Source organism: Balaenoptera ricei, chromosome 1 (assembly GCF_028023285.1).
Source record: "Balaenoptera ricei isolate mBalRic1 chromosome 1, mBalRic1.hap2, whole genome shotgun sequence".
NCBI lineage: Eukaryota > Metazoa > Chordata > Mammalia > Artiodactyla > Balaenopteridae > Balaenoptera > Balaenoptera ricei.
In genome coordinates, this window is record NC_082639.1 from 46292399 (window position 1) to 46318647 (window position 26249).

General features: G+C 42.0%; 1 protein-coding gene across 5 annotated transcripts in view; it reads right to left on the reverse strand.

The window, feature by feature from the left end:
* Nucleotides 1-2987: 2987 nt before the first annotated feature.
* USP24 (ubiquitin specific peptidase 24) overlaps nucleotides 2988-26249 on the reverse strand; it is a 146709-nt gene continuing 123447 nt past the window's right edge. For all 5 annotated transcript variants that reach the window (XM_059923462.1, XM_059923484.1, XM_059923473.1 and 2 more), the window contains 13 exons: nucleotides 22352-22448; nucleotides 19882-19998; nucleotides 19404-19496; nucleotides 17757-17859; nucleotides 16478-16599; nucleotides 15483-15596; nucleotides 13763-13828; nucleotides 11654-11720; nucleotides 10142-10220; nucleotides 6434-6509; nucleotides 5432-5518; nucleotides 4981-5091; nucleotides 2988-3981 (listed from right to left, as the gene is read on the reverse strand). In XM_059923462.1, coding sequence (XP_059779445.1) covers nucleotides 3919-3981; nucleotides 4981-5091; nucleotides 5432-5518; nucleotides 6434-6509; nucleotides 10142-10220; nucleotides 11654-11720; nucleotides 13763-13828; nucleotides 15483-15596; nucleotides 16478-16599; nucleotides 17757-17859; nucleotides 19404-19496; nucleotides 19882-19998; nucleotides 22352-22448 — 1195 coding nt within the window. In that variant the 3' untranslated portion in view covers nucleotides 2988-3918. The remainder of the gene's footprint in view (nucleotides 3982-4980; nucleotides 5092-5431; nucleotides 5519-6433; nucleotides 6510-10141; nucleotides 10221-11653; nucleotides 11721-13762; nucleotides 13829-15482; nucleotides 15597-16477; nucleotides 16600-17756; nucleotides 17860-19403; nucleotides 19497-19881; nucleotides 19999-22351; nucleotides 22449-26249) is intronic.

The following is a 26249-nucleotide window of genomic DNA, read 5'->3' on the forward strand; positions in this document are numbered from 1 at the left end:
TTTGACCGTCTAGGATGAGGCCTTGCTTATACAAGATGCTTGATAACAGTCTGTGGGGTGGTTGAGTGAATCAAGCCTTTGAGGAGCGTTTGTATTTTGAGTACAAGTACTCGAGTACTTGTGCCCATCCTGGGATAAAATCAGCATCTTCCTCTCGCTTCCGAGTCCCCCCAGCAGCCAGGGCTCCCCCTCCTTGGCAACTTCTGCCCCACAATGTTCTAGATGCGTGGGGTGCCCGTGTCCTTTGCATTCTCCTCTCCCAGCACCTGGCACAGGGCTTGGTGCAGGGTCAATGTTAACGGTATACATTAATTATACAAGTTTCTGAGGCTTCTGTAGTGAGTATTATGTCCATGGTCATTTTTCATGATTTGAAATTAAGAACAGCCTCAGAACTTTCCACCTGGCCAAGTATAATCATCCCATGCAACGCGGCCCCCCCGGCCCCCAGCCCCACTCTGAGGCTGGCAAGCGCAGCTGTCTTATGCAAGGCCTAGCTCTCAACAGCCCATGTTATAAGTGATCAGGGAATCGGCCTGCAAAAGCAAAAATCCTCTCAAACTCTATTTGCTGACAATTTAGTGTCATGGAAAGCGTTCAAGAGCTGCCAGCTGCTAAGGGCCTGACTGCCAGCGGGCGTTTGTGTAAGTGGGCCCGCTGGCACCCCGCCTGCTGGGCACACTGGACACCCCTCGCCCACCACCCAAGAGTCAGGGGTCAGTTCCTTAGCTGTCCACGCCCGGATGGCTCCAAGATCTGAGAAAAGGGAACGACTGTTCTTGCAGAGGTTGGCAGCTGGTCACTGGGAGTTGGGGAGGAATGGGTGTGGACCACAGAAGAAAGGTCTGGAGCAGCAAACACCCCAGGAGAGGGGAACCATGTGGGCAAACGCAGGACATTAGGGGTGAGGCTGAGACCAGCGGGGTCCAGCAAGAAATCCAGCTTGACCAGGGATGTGATTTATGCTGGGGACCATTGGGAGACCTGAAAGCTATGGGGGAGATGTCTTCAGGCCATCGGTCTGAGTTTAGCACATCCTATCCAGCTTTGCAAATGAATCCTGAAATGGTCAGGGTATCCAGAAGAGGAAACAGTAAAAGACTTAGAAAAAGACCCACTGCCCCTCATTATTAAAGAGTGGACCTTATTCACACTGTCAGTGCAAAGTACAAAAAGGAATCAGCACCATTTCCCACCAGGTCACTGGCCCCTGGCACCCCTTCCCCCGACCATAGCCATTTTCTGATATACACAGAAAAATGTCAGTGAACCCCCAACTCTGTTTTTGAAAAATTTATTTTATACCCTCAGAAGCTAAGAACTGCCACTCAGTGAACCAAATTTAGAATTAAGTTTCTTCCCTAGTCTATCTACTTCCTTTTGAAATTTTATAAACAAGATTTTGTACACAAGAGGTAGCAGAGGAAAATTCCAGTCTGCTCGTTCCAAGCTCAAAAGGTAACGGCACACACCTCGATGTTAGCAGGGAGGGTGGAGCAAGACAGGGTGAGTCTGGTGACACGTGCTCTAGGCCCGCGTTTGTTCCGTCAGGGCCGTGTGTGGGCTCCAGGGGAAGTCACGGGCCAGGTGCCCTTCAGAAGGCTCATTTGCGTTCTCTCCCAGGACGCCTCTAAGGGGCTGACTCGGCCATCCTAAGACGGGCCTCACGAAGGGAGCTTCTTGAGAACACACAGCATTGAGTTTAGTTGTGCAATTCCTACTCGATTTGCAGACCATTTTGAAAGATTTATAAAAACATCTTCATCCAAAAAATTGGCAGTAAAAATGACCCTTCTTCCAAAGTAAGCCTGTCATAATTGTCACTTTGTTGTATGACATTAAAAAAAAAGTCATCAGCAGGTTCGTAGACTGCAGCCATTGGAAATCAAGGTTACTGGCAAAGTGAAAGTGATGTTCCTTGCAGCAACAACGTGAGCAAATCAACCAGGGCACCTAGTATCAGCGACAGGTGATCCTGGTCCTGATGAACATGACTGAGGAGAGCAGGTGCTGGGGGCTGTGGAAGGCATTGTTTCCACAGGAACGAAGGGACAGAAGTAGCAATTTCACTCCTGAATCTGGGCTCCCGAGAGTGCAGCTGCCAGCGTGATATCCTCACGCTTTATCAACGGCTGGCATTTCAGCGTCACGCCCTGTGGGGTCGCTTTGTGAGGATGGGGGTGGAGGGGACGGCTGGGGAGATAGTAGGACATGGGGTATTCGTGTACTCAAAATCCGTTTTGAGACATCACATTTGAATTTGCAAGAACATCAGAACCACATAAAATCTGCCGGCTGCCTCTGACCCTTTCCCTGGGGCGCAGTTCTGCTCTCAGGTGTCGGCCCTCCACCTACTCAGTGTCTTTTGACAGAAGCCAGCACCAGCCTGTCATGCAATCGCAAACTGCAGCCTGGCTGTACCGTAACTTCAGCCTTTGACCGTGAGATGACAGGGTCTGCAGCGCGCAGCGGGAGCAGCTGTCTGTCCTGCCACGGGCCCACTGAGCCTCTCTGACTCTGCAGACCTGTGACTGGGGCCACTCGGCTCTTCCTGAGGCTCCCCTAGTCCTGTGCGTGGTGAGCACAGGACAGGGCAGGGCACACAACTAAAGGCAAACAGGGTTGAAAATGTGTGTAGTGACTCAAAACCCAAAACATATAAAATATACGAAATATGTTGGCATCCCCCCTCCCCTCCAGAAAAAGGGGGAGCTGGCATCTAACCTGAAATGAGTGCGTGGTACAAGACTTGGGAGACCCAAGTAAATGGATGGCTGTTCAGTTGCTTACTAGTTATTTCTTGTCCCCATCTTTTTAGTGTCAGTTAGTCATGCTGAGGAGAAACTAAGTCTCAAATTCCTTCTCTGCATTAAAATGTCTAGAAACTCACAAAGCAGTTGTCTTTCAACTCAAATATTTAAACTTCATACACAACCAGTACCAAGGGTTTCAGTAATTATTTTTCAGCAAAAGCAAATGATTGCAGGTCACATGACTTAAGACTACAGTTTATTCAATATGTCTCCAAGCATTAAAAAGATTTTATGAAGTCAAACTCAATAAAATTATATCTTAAAGTGCTTTTTATTTTGCTCTTTTTAAAATTTGTTTTGGGAACAACTCGCAACTTCTTCAGTAACTGATGTCAAAGAACGCACCCTGTACTTCTGGAGAACACAGCATTTTTTTTTTTATTGCTCTTTCAATCTCAATTATACCAGAAAAATACCTTAAAGAGCTTAATTTCCCAATTTTTGATCCTGGTAACATTTCATCAAGATCCAAGTTTATGCGCAGAGCTCTCATCCAGACCCACCTGAAATTCTATACAAATAGGGAGACATATTAAATACAAAGGTCTGTGTAAACTGAGTTCTTTAACTACTATTTTACAGTGAAAAGGAATTTTTATCACATATCTTTACATCATTTTAAATTGGATATTCCTATTCAATGTTACTGCAAGATTAAAAATTTGCCCACACTCATCTAAAGGCAGCTTGCTTTTTTTTTTTTTTTTTTTTTTTAAATATAAAAACCAAAGGAATTTCTTTTGTAGCATCATAGAGAAAGCAACAGCTTTATCCTCACTCACTCTTGTTATGTTCATGTAACAAAACAGTCTGCCACCGGCTTTATTTCCTAAAATCTCGACAAAAGTGTCAATCCACATATGGACTGTGCCCCGGGTCAGCGGATCCACAGGCCGGAGTTCTCCTGCTGCCAAACAGCTCCCAGGCCTTCCCCGGGGGCTGAAGAGTGCTTTCCTTAAAACATGTGCTCCTCCCGTCACGCAGGCTCTCCCGGTCCAACCTCCAGGCTCTTCTAAAGGGTTCAAGGATGAGATTCTGATTTCAAAAAGGTCCTGAGCATCCAGTAACCGTGACGTGACTTCTCATCATGTGCTGGGCACGTCCCCTAGGGATCGACATCGTCCAGGTCACTTCTTAACTCGCCGATCATCATGGGCGATTCAGAACCCTTTGGGAAAGGAAAAGAAGTTAAATACATACAGAGTTAAGTCAGAGAAAAAAGTTTTTCTATGCCAACGGACTTGTGTTCTGCAGTTCAAACATGTCCTCATTTAACTACTTAATGTTTATCAAAGGGCAACAAAACGTAACAAGTGTAACACCTTATATTTGATAATTCGTGATTATGCAAAACTTTCATTTCTGTGTTCTCATTTAGTCACAGAAACAACCTAGTGACTTCCCTGCTGTCACAATGTGGTCTTGGGTTAAATCAAATCACTATGCTGAGTCTCAGTTTCCTTCTGTGAAATCAGCACAACAGCGACCTCACAAGGTTGTTACGAGGATCCGAAAGATTTAGAAACAAACAAAACAGCGCACAGAACATCAGCAAGATTCATTTAATGAGGGCTCTGTGCCATGCACTGTGATGGAGCTACAGAGGTGGCTTTACAGAAGGTTACAGACCAGAGGGAAGACACAATACACGTCATTACATTTAAACCTGCTGCATTATTTTGCGCATAGTAGGTGTTCAATAAATATTGCATTCCTTTTTCTACTATAGCGATTAGTATTACAAATACTTTAAAAATAAGCTTAAAATTACTCTTTGACTCCCCTGACAAACAGATTTCAATGGCATGAGGCCCTTCTTTTCAAGGGTCTGTGTTTCCAGGAAGGCTGGTGAGAGCAGAAGGAGGAAGGGGTGATTCTTCATAACCCAGCAGAACAAAGTACAATCTGGAAGGACCACATCTGCAGCCTCGCTTTATCAGGACGCTCTCCAAGCTCAGCAGAACAGCCAGCAGAGACTGAGGCCAAAGCCTGGCTTAATTTCACGGTGCAGCACTGTTCCGCTTTCTAAGCACACAGTGAGTGAGTCCTGAGCAGAGACTACTAGAGGGTGGAGCTGGTGTTTCCTTTCTCTCTTGATTATGGAGATTCTCTTTGGAGAACCTCAGAGCAGGTGCTGCCCTTTCACACAGGACATGCCCTACTGTACCTGCTGTAAGTGCCTGTCTCCGTTCTCATTCGCAGGACTGCTCTCCGACCCGTTACTGCTTCCCGACTGCTCCTTCTCATTCAGCAGAGCTGTGGCGTATGCTAACGTGTCCTGCCGGAGATTGAAACACAAGAAAAAGTTAGGGGGTGTGCAGCGGCAGCACCATCACTGAGGAAGACTACGCTTCACTTGACCTTTGGAGGTGGTGCCTTCACATCAACCTCTGTGGCAGTGGGGGCCAGACTGACCGACCCTCATTGCTTTTCTTCTAGGCAAATAACTCTCAAACTGTACACCAACTTGCTGTCTTTTCATAGAAAATCAATTGTTTCTTCCAGCCTTACTCATTTTTAACCTATACCTCTTTTCTGAGGCTGCAGTTTCTGAGAAACATACTAAAAATCCTACCTAAGGGATTTCAAGCCACACAAAACCAAAAGACAACTCTCACCTGAGCTGAAATTGTTCGCTGAAAGGTTTTTCCAGTTGATGTTTCATTAGAGACATTACTCTGCGGTGTCCAGTAATGTTCTGACATCTGAGACAGAAAGTCAAAAATGCCATCAGAGGACTTCCTGGGTGGTCCAGTGGTTAAGAATCCGCCTTCCACTGCAGGGGACGCAGGTTTGATCCCTGGTTGGGGAACTAAGATCCCACATGCCGCAGGGCAACTAAGCCCGTGTGCCGCAACTAGAGAGGCTGCGTGCTGCAAACTACAGAGCCCATGCGCCACAACTAGAGAGAAGCCTGCATGCCGTAACCAAGATCCCACGTGCTGCAACTAAGACCCGACGCAGCCAAAAACATAAATAAATAAAATAAATATTAAAAAAAAACGTCATCAGAGATGACAAATAAGCCCACGTGAGCCCACGATTTCTACCATTAGATATTACAGTACAAAAAGCATCTAGGGACTTCCCCGGTGGTCCAGCGGTTAAGACTTCATGCTCCCAATGCAGGGGCCCCAAGTTCGATCCCTGGTCAGGGAACTAGATCCTGCATGCCACATCTAAGAGCCCGCATGCCACAACCAATAGATCCCGCATGCAGCAACGAAGATCCCACGTGCTGCAACTAAGACCTGGTGCAGCCGAATAAATAAATAAAATAAAAATAAAAAGCATCTAAAATAGCATATAAATTGACCCAGACTTTCTGTCACATCAGGAGATTCTTTCTTAGAAGATTCCACTTCCATTCTCAAGAGCTCACTAAAATATCAATATTATCTCTTATATAATCATCCTTACCTTTTTATCCATAAAATTAAAACACATGTATTAAGATACAAATTAAATGCATAAAGATAGGTATCAACTGTACTAAAAAAAAGTCTGAACTCTGAAAATATTTTGAGGACAGTCTTCAAATTAAGTTTGAGATTTTTCCTGATAAGATATGCTGCTATTGATTCCAATGTTATAGCCAGAAAAGTTAAAAACTCAATTACCTTCTTCTGCAGCCACTGGACAGCCCAACTCCAGTGATGGGAGTTCTCCTTGAAGTATTCTTTAGCAGCAGGACACCTGGTGATTGGAGGAAATTTTTATTAGCCAAATGCTTTCTCTGCAAATATACTTCTTTAATATATAGTACTTTAAAATTTGGAAACACAAGTGCTACTTTCATTAAAGTTCAGTTGTCTTTACATTAAATGTGTATGTTTTTTGGTTTGGATACATTCACGTGTTTAAACTTCAAAAGGCAGTAAAAGATAAATATGTAGTGAAAAGTTTCTTATCTACCTCTAACTCACCCACTTCATTCTATTAAAATTCCAAGTTGGAAAATGAAAAATAAAACAAAAATACCCACAACAAATTGCACACTTAATAAATAACCTATTTATTTATTTATTTACATTAAAGTATAGTTGATTTACAATGTTGTGTTAGTTTCTGGTGTACAGCAAAGTGATTCAGTTATAAATATACCTTTTCAGATTCTTTTCCATTGTAGGTTATTACACGATTTTGTATATAGTTCCCTGTGCTATACAGTAGGACCTTGTTGTTTATCTATTTTGTATATAGTACTGTGTATCTGCTAATCCCAAACTCCTAATTTATCCCTCCCCCACCTCCTTTCTCCTCTGGTAACCATAAGTTTGTTTTCTATGTCTCTGAGTCTGTTTTTTTTGTAAATAAGTTCATTTGTATCATATTTTAGATTCCATATCTAAGTGATATTTGTCTTTCTCTGTCTGACTTACTTCACTTAGTATGATAATCTCTAAGTCCATCCATGTTGCTGCAAATGGCATTATTTCAATCTTTTTTATGGTTGAGTAGTATTCCATGGTATATATATACACATCTTCTTTATCCATTCCTCTGTCGATGGACATTTAGGTTGCTTCTATGTCTTGGCTATTGTAAAGAGTGTTGCAATGAACATTGGGGTGCATGTATCTTTTCAAATTAGAGGTTTTCTCCAGATGTATGCCCAGGAGTGAGACTGCTGATCATATGGTAACTCTGTTTTTAGTTTTTTAAGGAACCTCCATACTGTTCTCCATAGTGGTTGTACCAACTTACATTCCCACCAACAGTGTAGGAGGGTTCCCTTTTCTCCACACCCTCTCCAGCATTTATTATTTGTAGACCTTTTAATGATGGCCATTCTGACCAGTGTGAGGTGATACCTCATTGTAGTTTTGATTTGCATTTCTCTGATAATTAGTGATGTTGAGCTTCTTTTCATATGCCTATTGGCCATCTGTATGTCTTCTTTGGAGAAATGCCTATTTAGCTCTTCTGACCATTTTTTGATCGGGTTGTTTGATATTATGGGGAAAACAATTTTAAAATGTGATTTTGGAGCCCCCCAGCTTTCCATTTTTATTTGCCCATCTAGAAAGCTGTCCTTATTTGAAGACACTACCGATGGGGATATTGCCACTAATGTATATAAAATGTGATATGTGCAGGGTATGGAAGCACATATAAAGACACTACTGATGTCTGGACCGTGTGTCTGCTGGCATAAGACATGCTATGTGGCCCCAACACTACTTGGAAATGTCACTTTTAGGCAAGGGCTTATGATGACATGTTGCCAATATGAAGCCTAATTAATGAACCCACAACTGTGGCAGGATGATCTCCATCTGTGTCTACAATGCTATGTCATTTGGAAAACGCGTGTTCGTGCATTATTTCAATGGGGCTCTCATTTAAATCTGTTGAGGATGCTCAAATGCAGCAGATTAATCCCAACAAATTTCTCATTCTCATTCTGGTACAAGTCCAAGGATGGCAATACCCATGCCTAAGAATCAGTGAAAACCTGGAGCAAAATAAATTAAACTATAAAAAGAGCTCGGTGCAAGATTCAGTGATGGCAGTGCAGTCTGCTCAATAACCTTGGGTTACACTCCTGTATATATATCCTGAAAAGACAAAATCTCTAATTTGAAAAGATACATGAACCCCAATGTTCACTGCAGCACTGTTTACAACAGCCAAGACATGGAAACAACCCAAGTGCCCATCAACTGACGACTGGTTTAAGAAGATGTGATGTGTGTGTGTGTGTATATATATATATATATACACACACAATGGAATATTACTCAGCCATAAAAAGAATGAAATATTGCCATTTGCAGCAACATACATGGACCTAGAGAATATTATACTTAGTGAAGTTAGACAAAGAAAAATATTATATGATATCATTTATATGTAGAATCTAAAAAATAATACAAATGAATCTATGTATAAAACAGAAACAGACTCACAGACATAGAAAACAAACTTATGGTTACCAGGGGAAAGGCGTGGGCGGGGAGGATAAATTAGGAGTATGGGATTAACATACAAACTACATACATACAACAGATAAGCAACAAGGATTTACTGTACAGCACAGGGAACTATATTCAATATCTTATAATAACCTATAATGGAAAATAATCTGAAACAAAATATATAACTGAATCACTTTGTTGTACACCTGAAACTAACACAATATTGTAAATCAACTATACTTCAATTAAAAAAAAAAATAACCTTGGGTTAGCATGCAGTCACTCCGATCTTTTGTTGGCCAACGTACTAAATCGGGGAGCTGAAGTTGCAAACCACTCAGGTTCCTTCTAACATTGAGAACCTTTGCTTTCCAAGGGTCTATTGACAGACGAATAGATAAGCAAAATATAGTATACATATATCTATACAATGGAGTATTATTCAGCCTTAAAAAGAAACGGAATTCTGATACATGCTACGATGTGGATACACCTTGAAGATATCATGCTAAGTGAAATAAGCCAGTCATAAAAGGACAAATACTCTATGATTCCATTTATGTGAGGTACCTACGACAGTCAAATTCATGAAGATAAAAAGTAGAACGATGGTTGCCAGGGGCTGGAGGGAGGAGGAATGGAGAGTTATTGTTTACTGGGTACAGAGTTTCAGTTCTGGAAGATGAAAAAAGTTCTGGAGACTGATGGTGGTGATGGCTGTGCTAACAATGTGAGTGTACTTAATGCCACTGAATTGTACACCTAAAAATGGCTAAAATGGTGAATTTTATGTTATGTATATTTTAGCACAATTAAATAAAAAGAAAAAAGAACCTCTGCCTTGAAGTCAGTCAGCCTGTGATCAAGTCCTAGCTCTGACGGCAGGCATGTCACTTAAACCACCTATGATATGGGACTAATAACAGTACTTAACCTCATAAAGTTGTTGAAAAGGTTAAATGAGAATACAGGCAAAGTATTTAGCATAGTGCCTGGGTTCATAAGTGTAATTAGCTGTTTTATGACTGTCTCTTGAGAGACAATTTTGAAAGTGGGGACCTAGAAGCCGACACAGTTGGTAGTTAACTGAAGATCTCTTGAGTGAAGGTTCATGAACTCTTTGCTGTCGAGGTCCCTAAATCTGCCTTGGACTCTTGCCCTTCCTCCATAAAGCCTGGTGGTTTAGCATTTTTTTTTCCCTTGGATTACACAAGATCTGTTACCTTTAACACTCCCCCTCCACATCTCTTGGAGATCATTTGAATAGTTGTCTGTACCATCCAAGCAAGCATGCCCTGACTGGGTGAGATTCTCTAGGTACTAAAACAAGGCAGGTATTTTCCTCTGGTCATGTTTGACTTGTAACTAAAACACCATTTCCTCACTGCATTTTGAGTCAATACTTACTTCTGAGCAAGAGTTACAAGAAATTTGACACACTGGTAGCAGCGACTGCTGTCCACGTGATTACTGTGGTGCATCAGAGCTGAAGGAACAGAAGAGGAAATTTTAACAATAAAGCACTAAACTGAAAGTGGGTCCAAGTAATAACAGCTCTCTTGTTCTGAAAATTTACAACAAACTATTTTGATAAGCAGATAAGAAACTTAACAAAAACATGGTGGTGCTGACTCAACAGGAGTCCCTAAATTCTAATGGGTAGAAACACTAAGTAGTATTCAAGAAACACACAGGGTGGTGAAAGTTTGACTTTTACAAGAACTGAAAGGAACTAAAATTTATAATGGCTGATAATTCACCTAGAGACCTTCAAAGTTCTCCATCCACCACACTACTGACAGAGAGTAGTTAAAATACTTTTACTGTGATAAATGGAAATGTATGGTATTAGTTCAGTTCAACAAATATTTTCTGCTCTTTGCTTTTAGCATTTAAAGATGAATACAGCTGATCCTTGAACAACATGGGTTTGAACTGTGCAGGTCCACTTACATATGAATTTTTTTCAAGAAATACATATAGTACTACACAATTTGTGGTTGGTTGAATACTCCGATGCAGAACTGTGGATACAAAGGGTGGACTCTGGAACTTGAGCATCTGTGGGTTTTGGTATCCGAGGTGGGTCCTGGAGCCAATGCCCTGCGGGTACCCAGGGATGCCTGTAATGCCTGGTCCCTGCTCTTGAGCAGTGTATGCTCCGTAAGTTCCAGAGAGCCCGCGGACTGCCCTGAGCGGAGTACACCATTCCAAAGGGGGTGGCCTAGAATGCTGTAGCTACAGAACCTTTCTCGCATAAATTTCCTTTCTGCAATAAAAAGAGATCCTAAAACTTCTCTTAATACGTAGCAAAATCTAAAATGACTCAAGTTAACTGGAAATACAGGTGGATGGTGGGAGTTGGATAAGACTATTTTTAACTAAACTCTTCCTAAGAGATAGCTCATTAAAGCCACTTTAGCCTTCTGAAAAAGAAAACTCTGTCAAAAAACGTTTATGAATAGACAATAGAAATTTGGGTACATTCATACCACAAGTAAAAAAAAAAAAAAAAAAAATTACATTTCATGGGCTTGACAATATCCTGCGTCTAAGGTTTTAGTTTTTTCCTCCTCAATGGCTACAGAGTGGGATGAAAGATTTCTTGCTTAAGTGGACAAACTTTAGCTTGTTGAAGAAAGGCACAGCACCCCCAAATCTTACCTGACCCAGTAAAAGGACCTCAAACTGTGTCTTACTAAAAGCAGGAGAGTGTCCAGGGCGATAAGATCCTCTGGCTCTAATGCTCCTGACTAGAACGAGGGAGCCCAACAGCCCTGACCAGACTTCTCGGGGCTTCCTCACTGATCCACGCCAGGCAGAGCGTGTGGGGCAGCCCCGGGGAGGAGAGACTGGCTGGAACGATGGGCTCTCTGCACATTTACTGCAGACACTTCTTCGTAAGGCAGCCATACTTGCCTAGTAATCCATTTTCTGTCTCAAACACAAATTTGACTCGCTCCACCTGTATGGGATCCTCAATGACCTGCGAGAAGTAGGAAACAAAGGCTGGTAAATGAAAGAAGGAACTTGGGTTACAGCCACTGGTGCCTTTAAAAAAAAAATAATTCAAGAGATTATAGTTTCTAACATAACAAAACCAAATACAAACAAATATCAAGTCATTGCCGTATTTCTCAACAATATATTAAATTTTAAACTAAACATGAAAAACTATTACGTAAGTGATATTTGAAGATACACTCATTTCCTAATACGTGTTCTTACCAATAACATCTAGAGTTCTCTGTGGGTTATATGGACGCGTATTTCATGATCCCAAGGATAAGAGGTTTATGGTTTACAAAAAAACGTGTCAAAGTTTTGATATAACACATGCTCTACAAGTTGATGTGGAGGTTTACGCCACGCCAAACAGGGCTGGATCTATATCTTACTCTCGCTGTACTTCTAATGCCCGGGCACTGAACCGGGCATGGTGCAGTAAACTAAATGGGTCCGTTGTTGAGCAGGTGAACAATACGCAGTCCCACCCCAAGGAGCAACAATCTTCCAAAAGCACTAGGACCAGAAGGTGGTAAAGACCAGAAAGACAGACTTCTTAGAAATGGCACCCATGAGGTACTGCCATATTCAAAAGTGTTTATTAAATGCCTACCCTGTGCCAAGGCCTAAGGGACCTAAAGGGAACCCAGCCACCCCCACCCCCTGCCCACCACAGCCTCTCTTTAAAAAGCCCCAGGGCTAGTCTCTCACTGGCTCACGGTCAGTCACCAAATTCTACTGATTCTCTTTCTAAACACCTACTGTTCTGGCCTTTGCTCCCTCTACTCCTGTCTCTCCTTAGTACAAGCCGTGTTATTTCACACTCAGATTATTGCCACAGACTCCTATGTGGTCTTCCAGTTCCAACCTTGCCTCCTTCTTTAGTCCATCCTTCAAGACAACTGCTGGGGGAATCTTTCTAAGACATAAATCAGGTCACATTGCTTTCCTGCTTCAAACCCTTCCATGGTGCCCATCACCGATGGCAGAAGTTGCTAACTTAAATGTCTACAGAGCCCAAGACGACAAGACATGAGCCATGCGGCAGACAAGAGGAGTGGTGAGGACACTGGGGAACGGGAGACCACAAGCCTCATCGAGGGGGTGCGCCGCGGCTGTTCTAGGTGACGGGGTGTGGAGGAAACGGAGCCAGTGTGGCCAGATTACCTGATTCCTCAAGACAAGCTGGGATCCAGAAAGTAAAAAACAAGACAATTTGCGCCAACTTAAATAGACATGTAGGCGGAACTTGGCCACCAGAGTGTCACCACTGACCTACAGGGAAAAGTCCACACGCACTGGTACCTGAAGCCTTTCCTGGTCTGCTTTGGGCTTCTTCCCTAAGCCCTACGAGTTCCCACTCCTTCTAGAAGGCTCTACCTCTACAATTCACTGAGCAAACCAGGGGTTTGGTGGAGAGCATGGGATCCAGGCCCAGTCGCTTGGCTCAGATCCTGGCTCTGTCACTTACTGAACAATGGCCTTGGGCAGCTCACTCCACCTCTCTAAGTTCAGCTTCTAATAAAACTATATTTCACTGAGTACAACTGAATTTTAGCCCCTGCTTTTCATATTTCTGAAATTGGGATGCACCCTACAGTGGATTACATTTCAGTTTTTTGGCTCATGAAGATATTTTCAGTAGTACACAGACAGTCAGTGGTGTCTCAGATGCGAGTGAACTGTAGAGCCAGCCGTTCACCTCTGCCGGTCACAGGGTCACACAAGATCACATCTGAGCTGATCACAGTTTCCTGTCCATGGTGAGGCCTTTGCTCTCTGCACTGTGATTGCCTGTGTACTTGTCTGGCTCCCTCACTAAACTGCAAGTGCCTATGAGGCAGTTTATTATCATTCACTTCTAAATCAGTAATGCATGAAAAATGGCTGATATGAAGAGGACTCAGTGAGTGCAGACCAAAGGAACGCAAAGGCAACCCAAGGACACACAGTTTTTATTCATGAACACATGTTGACTAGTAAATACCTAAATGCAAGTGAATTAGAACATTTATGACTTACCAACATCTCATGAAGTAGTTGGAACGTATTCTTTAACTCATGAGGTGGAGCTGTTTCTAGTTGGTTCTGAAATATTTTTTAAAAGCATAAAGATTCCAGTAAGTCTTCAGTGGAAAGCACACTGGAGTGGCAACCAACAGTGCTGGATTCCAGCCCTAGTTCTACCACCTCCTGGCTGATCTTGGGCAAGTCGTTCCCTTCTCTGCGTCTCAGTTCCCCAAATGCTAAATCTGGGGACTGAAACAAACAACCTCTATGGTCCTCCCACCTGTAACCCTCCTTGATATTTTACTATGAAATTAGGAAGGAGACAGGAAAAAAAGCAGAAAGGAAGGGAGATAATTTTCAGTCACTAAACAGGCCTAAATTTGTACCTATATTTCACTTATACATATCCTATTTTGTTGAACATGCTGGAGTAGCTATGAGAATGCAAATGAGAGTGTTCTGAGATCAGCATGCTAGGAGTGAAATATATAACAAAATTCAGCGTAGGAAGTGGAAAAATCTGCCAAGATACACTAAGTGAAGAAAGCAAGGTTCAGAAAACTCGCACTCCTGTGCATTTTAGTAACCTTATACATGTGTGTAGTAGGAAAGGATACTGCATTACCACACCGCACTTGCAAGGTGCCAGGTACGGTACTAAGTAAGTGAATGAAGCCTGGAAAGACATATACAATGTGACACTACGGATCCGTGGGGTAGGGTGGAGAGGGGATGAGCCTGGCCGGTGGCGGTCAAGGTGGACTTTGGCCTTGTTTGCACGTTTTAGTTTTTCACCAAGAGAATGCAGTTATATATTATCCATGTAATTAAAAATTAAAGATTAAAAACAAATAAAAATGCTAGGTGTAGGCGTAAGGGTTTTTCTAATAATCCCCAGCAAGGTAGTAAACAATATGGTTAAGAGCACAGCCCTGGAACCACACTGCTGATGTTCAAACTCCCACTCTGCCACTTACTGGTTGTGTGACCCTGTGCCTCAGTTTCTTCAATTGCAGAATGGTGATAAAAACATATCTACCTCAAAGGACTTATGTACTTGAGAATTCAGTGAGTTAAATAGGTAATATTCTTGGAACAGTGCTTGGCATCTAATAAGTGCAACATAAATAATTACTACACACTGATCAGAGCTTCATAAATGAACTACATACATCACTATTTCAGAAGGTGACAAAAATCAATCTAGTTTTGATATTTTAGATGCTGCCTGGGGAAATAATCTAAAACTGTAAAACCATTTTACACAATAATGGTCACCACAGCATTATCATTAACTATAAAGTATTATTCTTAATAGTTAAGAATTGAACCCAATGCAAATGTGCATCACTAGGAAGGGAATGGCTAAGTAAATTATGGTACATGAGAGAATGAAATATACTCAGATAACTTTTAATGATATGGAAAATACTTATAAATGTCAAGTGAAAAAAAGGACACAAAATCATAAAGACAATAAAATCCCCATTATGTTAAAATACATACATAGAAAATAAAAGGGAAATGTATGAGAATAGTGTAAATGGTCAGATTTTGAATTCTTTTTTATTCTTCATTTAAAAAAAAAACCAGTAAGTATATACTATTTTTATGATTAGGAAAAACAATTAAGGTTATTAAAAGAAACACAGTGCCTGGGAGCCAAAGGAATGCTTTCCTCGTGTCTCACCCACAGGCTCTCAGGCTATCATCGGGTTTCCCGAGGTCCTACCTTAATGAAATGCAGCATGGTGAAGGAGAAATGCTCGTTACAGAAACAGCAGTACACCACCATCTCAATGAGCGCCAGCAGTGAGCCCGTCAGCTCTCGCAGAGCAAACATTACCTTAGCGGGAGGGCAGAAGAGGAGTCAGCCTTTCTTCCGTCACAGTTTACTGTTGATGTGCTGTTTCTGACTTTCACTGAAATTTGCTCAGATTTATGATCATCAACATTGCCTCAAAATAGTCTGAGTCCGTCTTGAGAGTTAACACAATTTGTGCAAATGTGCACCTTTCTCTCGGGAGTCACTTTCATCAGATTTTTAAAGGTAAATCTCCCTCCCCCATTAAAATAACCACCGATAGATCCAAAAAATACACAATGAAAAGCTTAAAAAAAAAAAAAAAAAGGAGATATATAGCACAGCACTGTTGATGTAACTGAAAACCAGTATGATTATGTTCACAGAGTCATACTTATGTAAATCAAGTTATGAAAGAAGGATTGGAAGATTACGTTCTCAAGAGGGGGTAGCTCTAGGTGGAAGGGGAAGGGACTCATTGTGGATGGGCCACAATGGGGGGTTGTGAGCAGCCCACTTCCATACTCCTGAGGTTGAAAAACCCATGTGCTTCAGAGCTGTAGTGTTCCAGGACCAGGGACACATACATGAGATTGGGAATAAACCCTCTGATAATAAACTGAATGACTGTTGACTGGGGAGGTGCCATGTACCTAGCTCCTGGGACCTGGAGGGGTAATTAGCTGGGCTGGATCTTGAGGCGCAATTCTTAGTTGCAGAGAGGACTAAGAATATTTAGTCCTTATTTCTTCCTGACACACATATAGGAAATAAAATTATTTGAAATAATCACTTCTCTTAACAATACTCCCCTTCATCAGAGCAACATACAAAATACAACTTATAACAAAAGGCATTTTTCCTCAAAAAGAAGAAAACAGCGAGAACGAAAAGAAAATGGCTTTAGCAGAACAAGTACATACCTCTAACAGGTAAGGTTTCCCTTCAGACAAGAACAACAGGGCTTCGACTTCCTCGTGGAGGGGCAGCAGAGGACTCGAGGGGGCAATGCTAATAGGCGGCCGTTGTTTAAATACACCCGGAGCTTTAGGGGACCAAAGAAAAACCCACTTTACTGGATATTATCACATGAAATCGACTCTACAAGGCAAAGCGATCCCCTCAAGATTCACACATGCAACCACTGAGCACCTACAACTGTTCCCTCACAGACATGAGATGGGAGAAAACACTTACCCCTCTCTTTCAATGTATGCCCAGGATGTAGGTGCAAGATCTCTAGACTCCTGGTGATTCCACCCAAGACAATCTTCCGAAGAAGTTAAAATATACAAAGTGCATGAAAAAAAAAAAAATGCCCAAAGTGCCTCTGAAGAGACCCTGGACCAGGCACTTCTGTTGCCCGATGGCCAACGCCACCTGTGCTGAGCAGAATCAACCCACGTGGAAGGGGTTGCCCCACATGCTAGAAAAGCAAGGACTCTCACTCTCATTTTCTTTTGCAAACTCTTCTAACTCATGAATGCGGTAGCTTTGCCTCTGTAGATGGGCGAGTCAGAGTTTAGGAAGCACACTCTAGCTCACGACCGTCTGAGCGCTCCCAACGTCCCTTCAGACAGCCAACGGCATTTCCAGATCAGAGGGACGCCCTGTGAGTTTTATCTAGTTTCCTGGTCAGATGACATGAAAACCCTCCACAGGCTCGGGGGTCAGAGGCTTGCATTCCACACTGGCTCCCAGGCCCCTGACTAGCGGTGAGACTTTCAGGGGCTACTAGACCTCTCCCTATCTCAGCTTCTGCGCACACAGGAGGGGAACTGCCCTCACAGGTTTGCTGAGGGGATTCAACACGACAAACTGCGAGCCCCACGGAAAGGCACAGCACACAGAAAACACTGACTACTTCTCAGCTGCTTTCCTGTATTATCACCGTTACTGTTGCTGTCACGACAAGGCCTAGAAACAGTGCAGAAATGTACCTTTGTCCCTAGAGTGTTGTTAAATTCTTCTATATCCCACCCCAAAGAAATGACTGGCTTGCTCTTGTGACAAACTAGTAAAATAAGGTGAAGTTTAACGTGGATTGAAACAAAAAACTTTAAGTGTTCCTCAAATATCAAATAGCCAAATGAGAAACAAGTAACACCCATTTAACTGCCAACGTTGTTACTCTCCACGGGTTACTGACAAACTCACCATCTCTCTGTTTTCCTGATGTATTAAAGACAGGTTAAAGCTTACCAACGTTCCTCTGGGAAGAGACATCTGAGTGCAAGACAAGCAATGCCACTGTATTGTGAAGGTTCCCAAACTCTCGTGCTTGTGCCGAACTCCATCGACGTATCTGTTGTCAGAGAAAATAAAGTGGATGTTAGTGCTTTGGTTAGAAGGGTGTGCGGGTTCATGATACTTTGAGCCACATTCTTTCTCAATGTTTGACAGTAGGACAGGTCAAAGTCCAAAAAAGTCATGGGTTTTAAGCCAGCTTAAGAGTGGCTTAACGTAGATGTATATTAACTTGTATTCTAAAACAAATCCATTTATGTATTCAATTCAGGTACTGACCGCTCACCCTGTGCCAGGTAATTTTCCTGCACCCAGTACAGTGGGGGAAGCCTCTGGGGCTGGAGGTCTGCAGGCCTGGCTCTCCTCTGCCACTCGCTGCACCACACGGATGTGGGCGAGTTCTCTACCTGACTTCTTTGTGTAAAGACAGAGATAACCTACCTGTTCCGCCCACTTAGTGGTTGTGAGGACCAAATGAAACATGAAAGGCAGAATGTTTTCAAACTCGTGTGCTCCATAAATGCAAAACAATATTAATCATACAACATAACACCATTAATTAAATCTTATTTAAATTACAATGAATTTAAGTCAACCGCCAGTGTCAATGGAGTCCCTGATAAGGAAAAGCTTGAAGTGAAAAATAGATACTGTAAATCTCAACATAACATCAACACACAGAGCATGTCAGTACTTGTTTCTTTAACACTAAAGAGTCACAGCGGCAAGGTGGTATGACAGGAGGCTGAGAGGAGGCCTAAGTAGCAAGTCTGTCTCCCTTAATAAAGAAAGGAAAGCTTCCCTAGGCAATGCATCACATACAGGGGAAACCAGAGCTTTAGCCCTGTGACCTTGTCAAGGTTGTCACAAGTTGTCACAAGTCACAACTTTTCTGAGCTGTAATTCTTGCCTGAGAATGGGGAGGAAACTGCCTGTTTTACTGAATTGTGAGTTTCAGAGGTACAGCATGAAAAGTAACCAGTTCCATAAACAGTATTTATCATTACAGCATGTTCACATTTTGTGTATTTTAAATCTATCAAACAAAAGAAATACAATGATTGGAGAAACACACCAATATAGGAACTTCAAACAGGAGAGTCATTTTTTGATATATCTGACCCTATTATCACAAAACCACTTCCCTTTCATTTTCCGAATATGAGTATTACATCTGCAGCAACATCGTTCGGCGTGTAATGGTTCGACTTCACATCTGAATCCTGGCCTGTGACCAGCATCCCGTGTAAGCATGCCCACCAACACAGCCTTGCTCACAGCCCCAGAGAGCAAGTGGAGGACCCAATGCCACTATTTCTTGAATGCTTTCGAATCCCCCAGGCAGAACCCATCTTTCCTCCTAGGTCACTCAGCACTTAGCATTTTGAGTGATATCCTAGTTAGTCATTCCCATTGGTTACAGCATTTAGAATAAATTCTATGAGGAGGCTGTAAAAATAACTGAACTCCAAAGAATTTTAAAGGCTATGTAGTACTTATACCTGGACTCTGATGAAATTAATATTTATTCCCTACAAAGAGAAACACTGTGGCTTCCAAAACTGTGGCCACTTCGCTGGGATATATAAAAGTAGGCATTACCTGACTGTTCTGCCGGTTGGCCCCTAGGAGAAAGCTGATCATGTGTCGCAGAGCTGAATGCTTCAGAAGAAGATCTCCGGCCCTAATTCCTTGCTGTCACGAGATATTGAGAATGACAAATTATATTCCTATCCAGACAGAGATCCATTCCAAAAATACAGTTAAATGAGAAGTTTTAAGTGGTAAGTTTTTAAATGGTATAATTTACATAGAGAAAGTACTTGTTAAAAATCTAACAGCCCTGCAGTGCTGCACAACGGCCCCTAGTTTCAATGCAGACTTCTACTCCAACAGTAAGTAACGATCCCTACATACACTGGAATTCTTGCAAGTAATATAATGCACGAATTAAGATTTTTAAGAAGAAACACTCATAAAACCATATCATATAGATCCTATATTGACCAGTCTGAATTTTTTGCACATATAAAATTCCTTTAGACTATCAATCTGCTATATTAGGAAAAAAATCATTTACCTTTTGTACAAAAGTGTTGAACAGGAAAAAGTACTGAGCACAGTTTTTACAATTTTCGGGAACATCTTTATCCAACAGAGCAAGTAGTACCTCCAGTAACTGATGAAGGCTCTTTAACTGATTAGAGGAAAGATGAAATTACATAAAGAAAAAGAGTATAAGACAGACATCTGTAACAGGATTAATCTGAAGTAAATCACCATGAGAACAAAAGGAAAGTCTGATTGATACAATCCAGTCTCAGATTCAGATGGATTTATGCTTTGGAGAGCAAAAACAGAATTATCAATTTGATCTTCCAGGGAAGACTGGTAGAACTGTAGAAATAATTAAAAGAAAAGCCTAGTTTTGTTTCCTAGCTTTCAGACTCAAGGCACGGTTCTACTGCCTAATTGTCACGTTTTTTTGCAGAGCCCATTTCTTTCTGTCTCTTAAAAGGCAGGGGGTTTAGAGGTAACATATTTCTGAATCCCTCCCTCCACTATGCTACTTCTTCACATAATCACAGATGCAAAGAATAAAAAACACAGACACAGGCATAGGGGCTAGAAACCAAGCCAATGGAGCAAATGGAGAGCAACAGCCTGACAGAATGACAACGGTAATATCGACTCAACTGTGAACTTACTTGAAAGCCCGCTGACGCCTCATGGAAAGCTTTGAAAAACATTTTATTTGTTTAGAAACCATTTTGGTCATCACATTGCTTCTTCTTTCCCTCCCACCCCAACTGTTTTTGGACAAGTCCCTAGAAATTCATGTGTGATCTGAGAATTCAGACCAGCCTTACTACTCTTTATCAGTTCATTTCCTCTGGAGATGGTTCTCACAGACTTTCGAAATACTCCCATCCATCCTGTCACACTTGTTATATACAGTAAAATCTACCATTTATGTAGCACTTCATTTCAAAGTACTTTACAATATAAAGTGGGTAGCAAGAGGTACCATTTCCATTATGGGGTAAAAATAGACATAAAATACATCAGCTGGATATCAAGTAGGATTTACTGAGGCAAATGGTTTACGTCCTCCACCACTCCCTTCCCTTTCTCCCCACTGCAGCCCTGCCTTTAGAGGTTGGTGGGATGATGCGCTATGGCCTGACCCCAGCTGTAGGGAGACTACGCTAATTCTGCCTTTATCCTTTGTCTGGGTTTGTACATGGGAGGAAGGAGGAGAGTAAGAAGGTCCTTATGTTAAATATCTTAGAAAACTTCCACAGGGGTACTTCAGAGCAACGGTATCCAAACTGTCCTAGGCTGCTCCCAATGACCTATTTTTAAATATTCTGCAACCAGGTAAGGTTTTACCAAAAATGGTTCTGCTGTTTAAGCTGATCGAAAGCCAATGCCTTAGAGTAACTACCTCTACTTCCTTAGGATTCCTGGAACTGAGAGGGACAGTCTTCCTCTAGATCCTCCCTGAAGAGTATATTTGACCTCCTTCTCCATCCTGGATTGAGCAGAGCTCCTGAGCATGTCTGGTCTAATGGTGCGCCCCGGCTCAGGACTGTTGAAGGAACTAAGTGCCTGGGTGCCAGGCACTGGGTGTGGATCAAGGGGCTCTTTAAAGGACTTGCTCAGGGTTGAACAGTAAAGCCAACATCTGAATCTGAAGCAGCAATTCCTAGAATTTGCATTCAGTTCATTGAGACACTGCCTCAAGCCAATTTATAAGGAGTTTATAAGGAGCCAATTCGTTCTGAAAACAACATTTTTCAAAGTTTTCCATGTAGTGTCAGCTGTTTGAAACAGCAAACTTGGGAAGTAACTGCTGTATTTGCTAGGACTTAATAACAGACTGAATAATTAGACTCATGTCATTTATGTCCCTAAGACTTAAAATTTGGGGGGATTGAGGATGGTAATAAATACCATGGTTTGTTTTAGCATATGTGGAATTGTGAACCAGAAGAAAATATGTTACAGGAAACATGGTTAAGAAGAAGAAGAAATTCAGAAGAACAGGAACAAGGATTAGGGAATAACGGAGATCAAAGAAGGAACTATTGTGGCCAATGCCCCTGGATGGATGGCACTATTTGGTCCGGCTGCCAAATGAAGGTTCGGATCATGAAAATAACTTAGGAGGGAAGAGACAAAGCCAGGGGTGGCTCAAAATGACTGTCGGTCTAGACTAGAGACTCTAGACTCAGGTTGGTCTTAACGCAGAGAGATCGAACACAAACTCTCGAGAGAAGACTCTGAGAAGGAAGTGCTCTAGAGAGAAAATCCTGACGCAGACCAAAGCAGATCTGAATTCCTAGCCTACCCTGACATCTGGGATCTGAGGAGGAGAGGACAGAATGCCTTCTAGCCTGGCATTATCAGGAAGTCTGTGCACAGAACGTGCATTTTATGTGGATAATTACCAGACTCTAATCCTAGGCTTTCTTTCTTATTATGTGCACTTTAAAACATTTGGTAAAAACAGAACGTGTAAATAACATTTAGAAAACAAGACTGACCTTATCCTGATAAAGCAAGGCACTGTCTAGGGTTTTCTCCAGGATGGTAGCCACAGCGACACGTACTTCTCTCACATTGCACTCCAACAAGAAAATCCTAACATAAAGAGAAACGTGGTGTGAAAAAGCAAGATAGATTTCTATAACCCAACCTTCCCAACATGGTCCCACCTACTGTCCAAGAAAAAAATTACTCCAAGATGTCAGTTCAAGTCTCCTGAGAGCGTCAGCACACACAGGCCCTTGTGAGGGAGGAAGGAGGAGAAAAAGGAAAACAAGACCCTTGAACACGGAAAGTGGATTTTTTCCTGTTTCTTCTTCCTTTCTTCCCCTAAGATGAGTATCTGTATAAATGTAAATTCAGACTTCAAGAGATATACAAGCAAAGAACCTAAAATTTTATAAGTTCTGTTCACCCAGGAGTAGTTCTCCCTGGCACCCCTTCAATGTCTCAGAATAAGACACAAATTAAAAGTTCTGAGTCAACACAGCACCTCCTAATCCCCCTGTGCACCTGGTATTTCCATCCTTTCACTTTCCTCTCCTCTTCCCTCCCAACGTTTACTTATTACTCAGTCCTCCCAAAAGCATGTGAGGCTGAAAAGGTCCTGCTTCCTTCCTTCTTCTTCTATGATGATGATGATGATGACAGCAGTTTTAAGGTTTATCAGACACGTCCATCATATTTGGCACACCCAGTGTTACACTGGGATGCTACACTGCCCGCTGCAAAGGCACGACCTAATCCAATCCTCCACACCACCAAGGCGGTAGAGACAGCAGCCTCAGATGTGGCGGAGGGCACGGTCAGGCAGAAACACCCGCTCCCCGGCGCCGGGCGGTGGTGGTAACTACCTGAGAGCAACTAGGTAACTGCACGCTTCCCCACAGTCAGCTTTTCTTTCTCTGCTTCACACACACACTCTGACATGACAACCCATATTCTAATCAGCACAGTGAAAACTTACCTATCGTTTCTAATATCTCTTAACAGAAAAGTCTCATTGTTCCATGAGCAAGATTTAATATAACATAATTTTGATGACCCAAGGCAAAACTGTCCTGATGCATTCTTTCAGGTCACAACAGTGAAAGCTGCTCTGGTCCCTGTCTGAGGGCAGCATTTGCTGACAGCCCTGCCCTCCTTCTCCCCACAGGAAGATGACAGCGGAGCTTTCTGAAGCCACTTCACTTCTGCTCATTGCACGTAACTGTCAATGCTAAGCATTAGCTACCTAATGTGAATCTGACACAAAGGCTCTGTTTAACATCCACTAAGATTCTAAGTGGCAACTCCAGGCAAGTTTAAAAGATAACAAGTACTCTTGTAATATCTAGCTCTAGATGTCTGATCAGATTCAGGTACAATTCTTTTGGAAAGAATATCTATAGGGGGTGTTCCACATTTCCTATCACAGACATTAGGAAGCATCGTGAGAATGCAAACAAACCCAGAATATGGGCAGTTCTATAAGACAAATGACCTGTCTCACTCCAGTTAAATGGCATGACAAAAAAGGTGGTGGGGAAATGGAACAATTACAGATTAAAAGAACCTTAAGAAACATACAAGCCAAATGGAGACCAAATGGAGCTCATTTGGAGCCTGATTTGTACAAGTTCAATGGTAAAATAACACTTTTGAGACATCTGGGGAACTCTGAACATAGACTGGGTATAGGATGACAGGAAGGAATTACTATCACTTTTGTTCAGAGTGATGATGGTAAAGCACTTATTTATTTATTTATTTTTTAAACTTAACCTGTTAGAGATACATGCTGAAAAATTTATAGTGAAATTATATGATGTCTGAAATTTACTTTAAAATATTTCAGAGGATAAAAGAAAAGCATGCATGTGAGCATGTGTGGGAATCGGGATAAGCAAACAAGACTGGCCAAATGCTGACAACTCGAGCTGGGGATGGGTACAGGAGAGGGTTCGTTATTCTGTCGACTTTGGAGTATGTTTAAAAATTTCCACAATATAAAAAAAATTTTAAAGATGTAAAGTATCCTTCATGTTAGTAGTTTTAATTTCTTTAGATCAATTTGCAAGCATTATTTGCTAATTTAATTTTTTACACTTATAATTACATTTAAAAACTGTCCCTCAAAAGGGCTACAGAGGGGCTAATCTGAGAGATGACAGCCTCTTCACATGCACAGTTACTGAGGTATTAGTATAGTGTATGTTTATTTTTTAGTTGTAACAACGACAACTTAAGCTATCTTAAAAGTTCCAAAGATTTAAAAAAAAAAAAAAAGTTCTAAAGAAATAAGTAATTAGAGAAAGGAGAATATTAATTCTTCAAATCACTGAGGAATTGATAATGATGAGTAATTGGGCTTTATAAAGAAAGACAAAATATAATAAACTCTACCAGGAACATTTAGATTAGGTAATTCACTAGGTTCTTTACCATTAGGAATTCTAAGAAACCAAATCATACTACCAAAGGAAGTTACTGAGTTTCTCTGGAGATATTTAAGAGCGAGCCTGCTTGATGGTAAACTAAATATTTTGCCATGTTCCTTTCAAATGGATGATGATTCTATGACGTTCTACTGCTTAACACAGTACTCAGGAGTGCTAATGGGAAGATATTTTGGAATTAAGCTGGAAAATGGGTGAAAGGTTATCTTTAATGCAAACTCTAAAGGGACAGGCAAGAACACTTCAAAGAAATGTTTATGTGTTCTCTCTTTATGAACTGTATGAATGTATTCATGCACAAATACGCGAGCACTTAATGTAGGGAACCAAACGGAGTAGCTTCTGCCCGTCAGGAAGCTGAAGTTTAGTGGAGGAGACAGAGCAAACAATAGGGCAGACCTACTTTAAATTGGGTGGCCCTTGACATCTGATGGATGAGAAGGCGCTTTCTATGCAAAGAGTAGAGGGGAGACTTGCAAACAGAGGGAACAACTGGCGAAAAGGTCTTTAGGCAGGACAAAAAGCTTCGTGTGTTCAAGGAATCAACAATCAGGTGAATGATAAGCCAGGTGGAAAGTGAAACACACAGGCAAAGCCCATACTCAAGTGAGGCCTTTTGTATTACATTATGGCAAAGATTTTGGATTTTATTATAAGTGCGGTGAGAATCCACTGAAGAATTTTTAAGCAGAGAAGTAACATAATCTAGTTTGTTTCAAAAGAACCCTTTTGTTGCTGTATGAGGTACACTGGAGGAGGCAGAGGTGGAGATACCAAGCAGGCCAGTGAATGAATGTCTGAAGCTCAGACCTCAAGATGAAGGGGATACGGGACCAGGAGTTTCAATTAGATCTTAACTTGCCGCCGCACGACGATCTCCCTGTGGGAAGGGACCTGCATTTCTGAATTCCTTGTTGTCTGTTTTAAGTTGAGAGATACCAGAGCATATTTGTATGCCGACAGAAGTGACCCGACAGAAAACTCTGGAAGGTAAAGACGCCAACTTCCTTGAGAAGCTTTGCTCATGCAGAGAGATTCATTTTGAGAGCAGAGAGGACACTTCCTCCATTATATCAGGAGGAAAGGAGAAAGTGGGAACAGACTGGCTGGTGTGCAACTTGGGACAGGGCGGGGCCTCCACCTGTGCTGCGGGTGAAGGCTGAGGCAAGGCCATTGGCTAGGAGTGGGTGAGCCAGCTCAGCACGTCCGAGAGGCGTGGGGCACAGCTGCGGCAGAGGGAGGGAAGCGGCCACTGGGGGTAAGGCAGCCTGGCCACTGACAGCTCAAGGTGCTCGCTGGGTCCCCCGCATCGATGCTGAACTCTCCGAGGATAAGAGAATAAGGAGCAAGGTGTAAACATTCACAGTAATCGGACCTTCTTGAAAAATCCAATTACTTTTTTACTATAGATATGTAGGTAAGTATACTATCATGGTATATTTACCACATTATCATACTA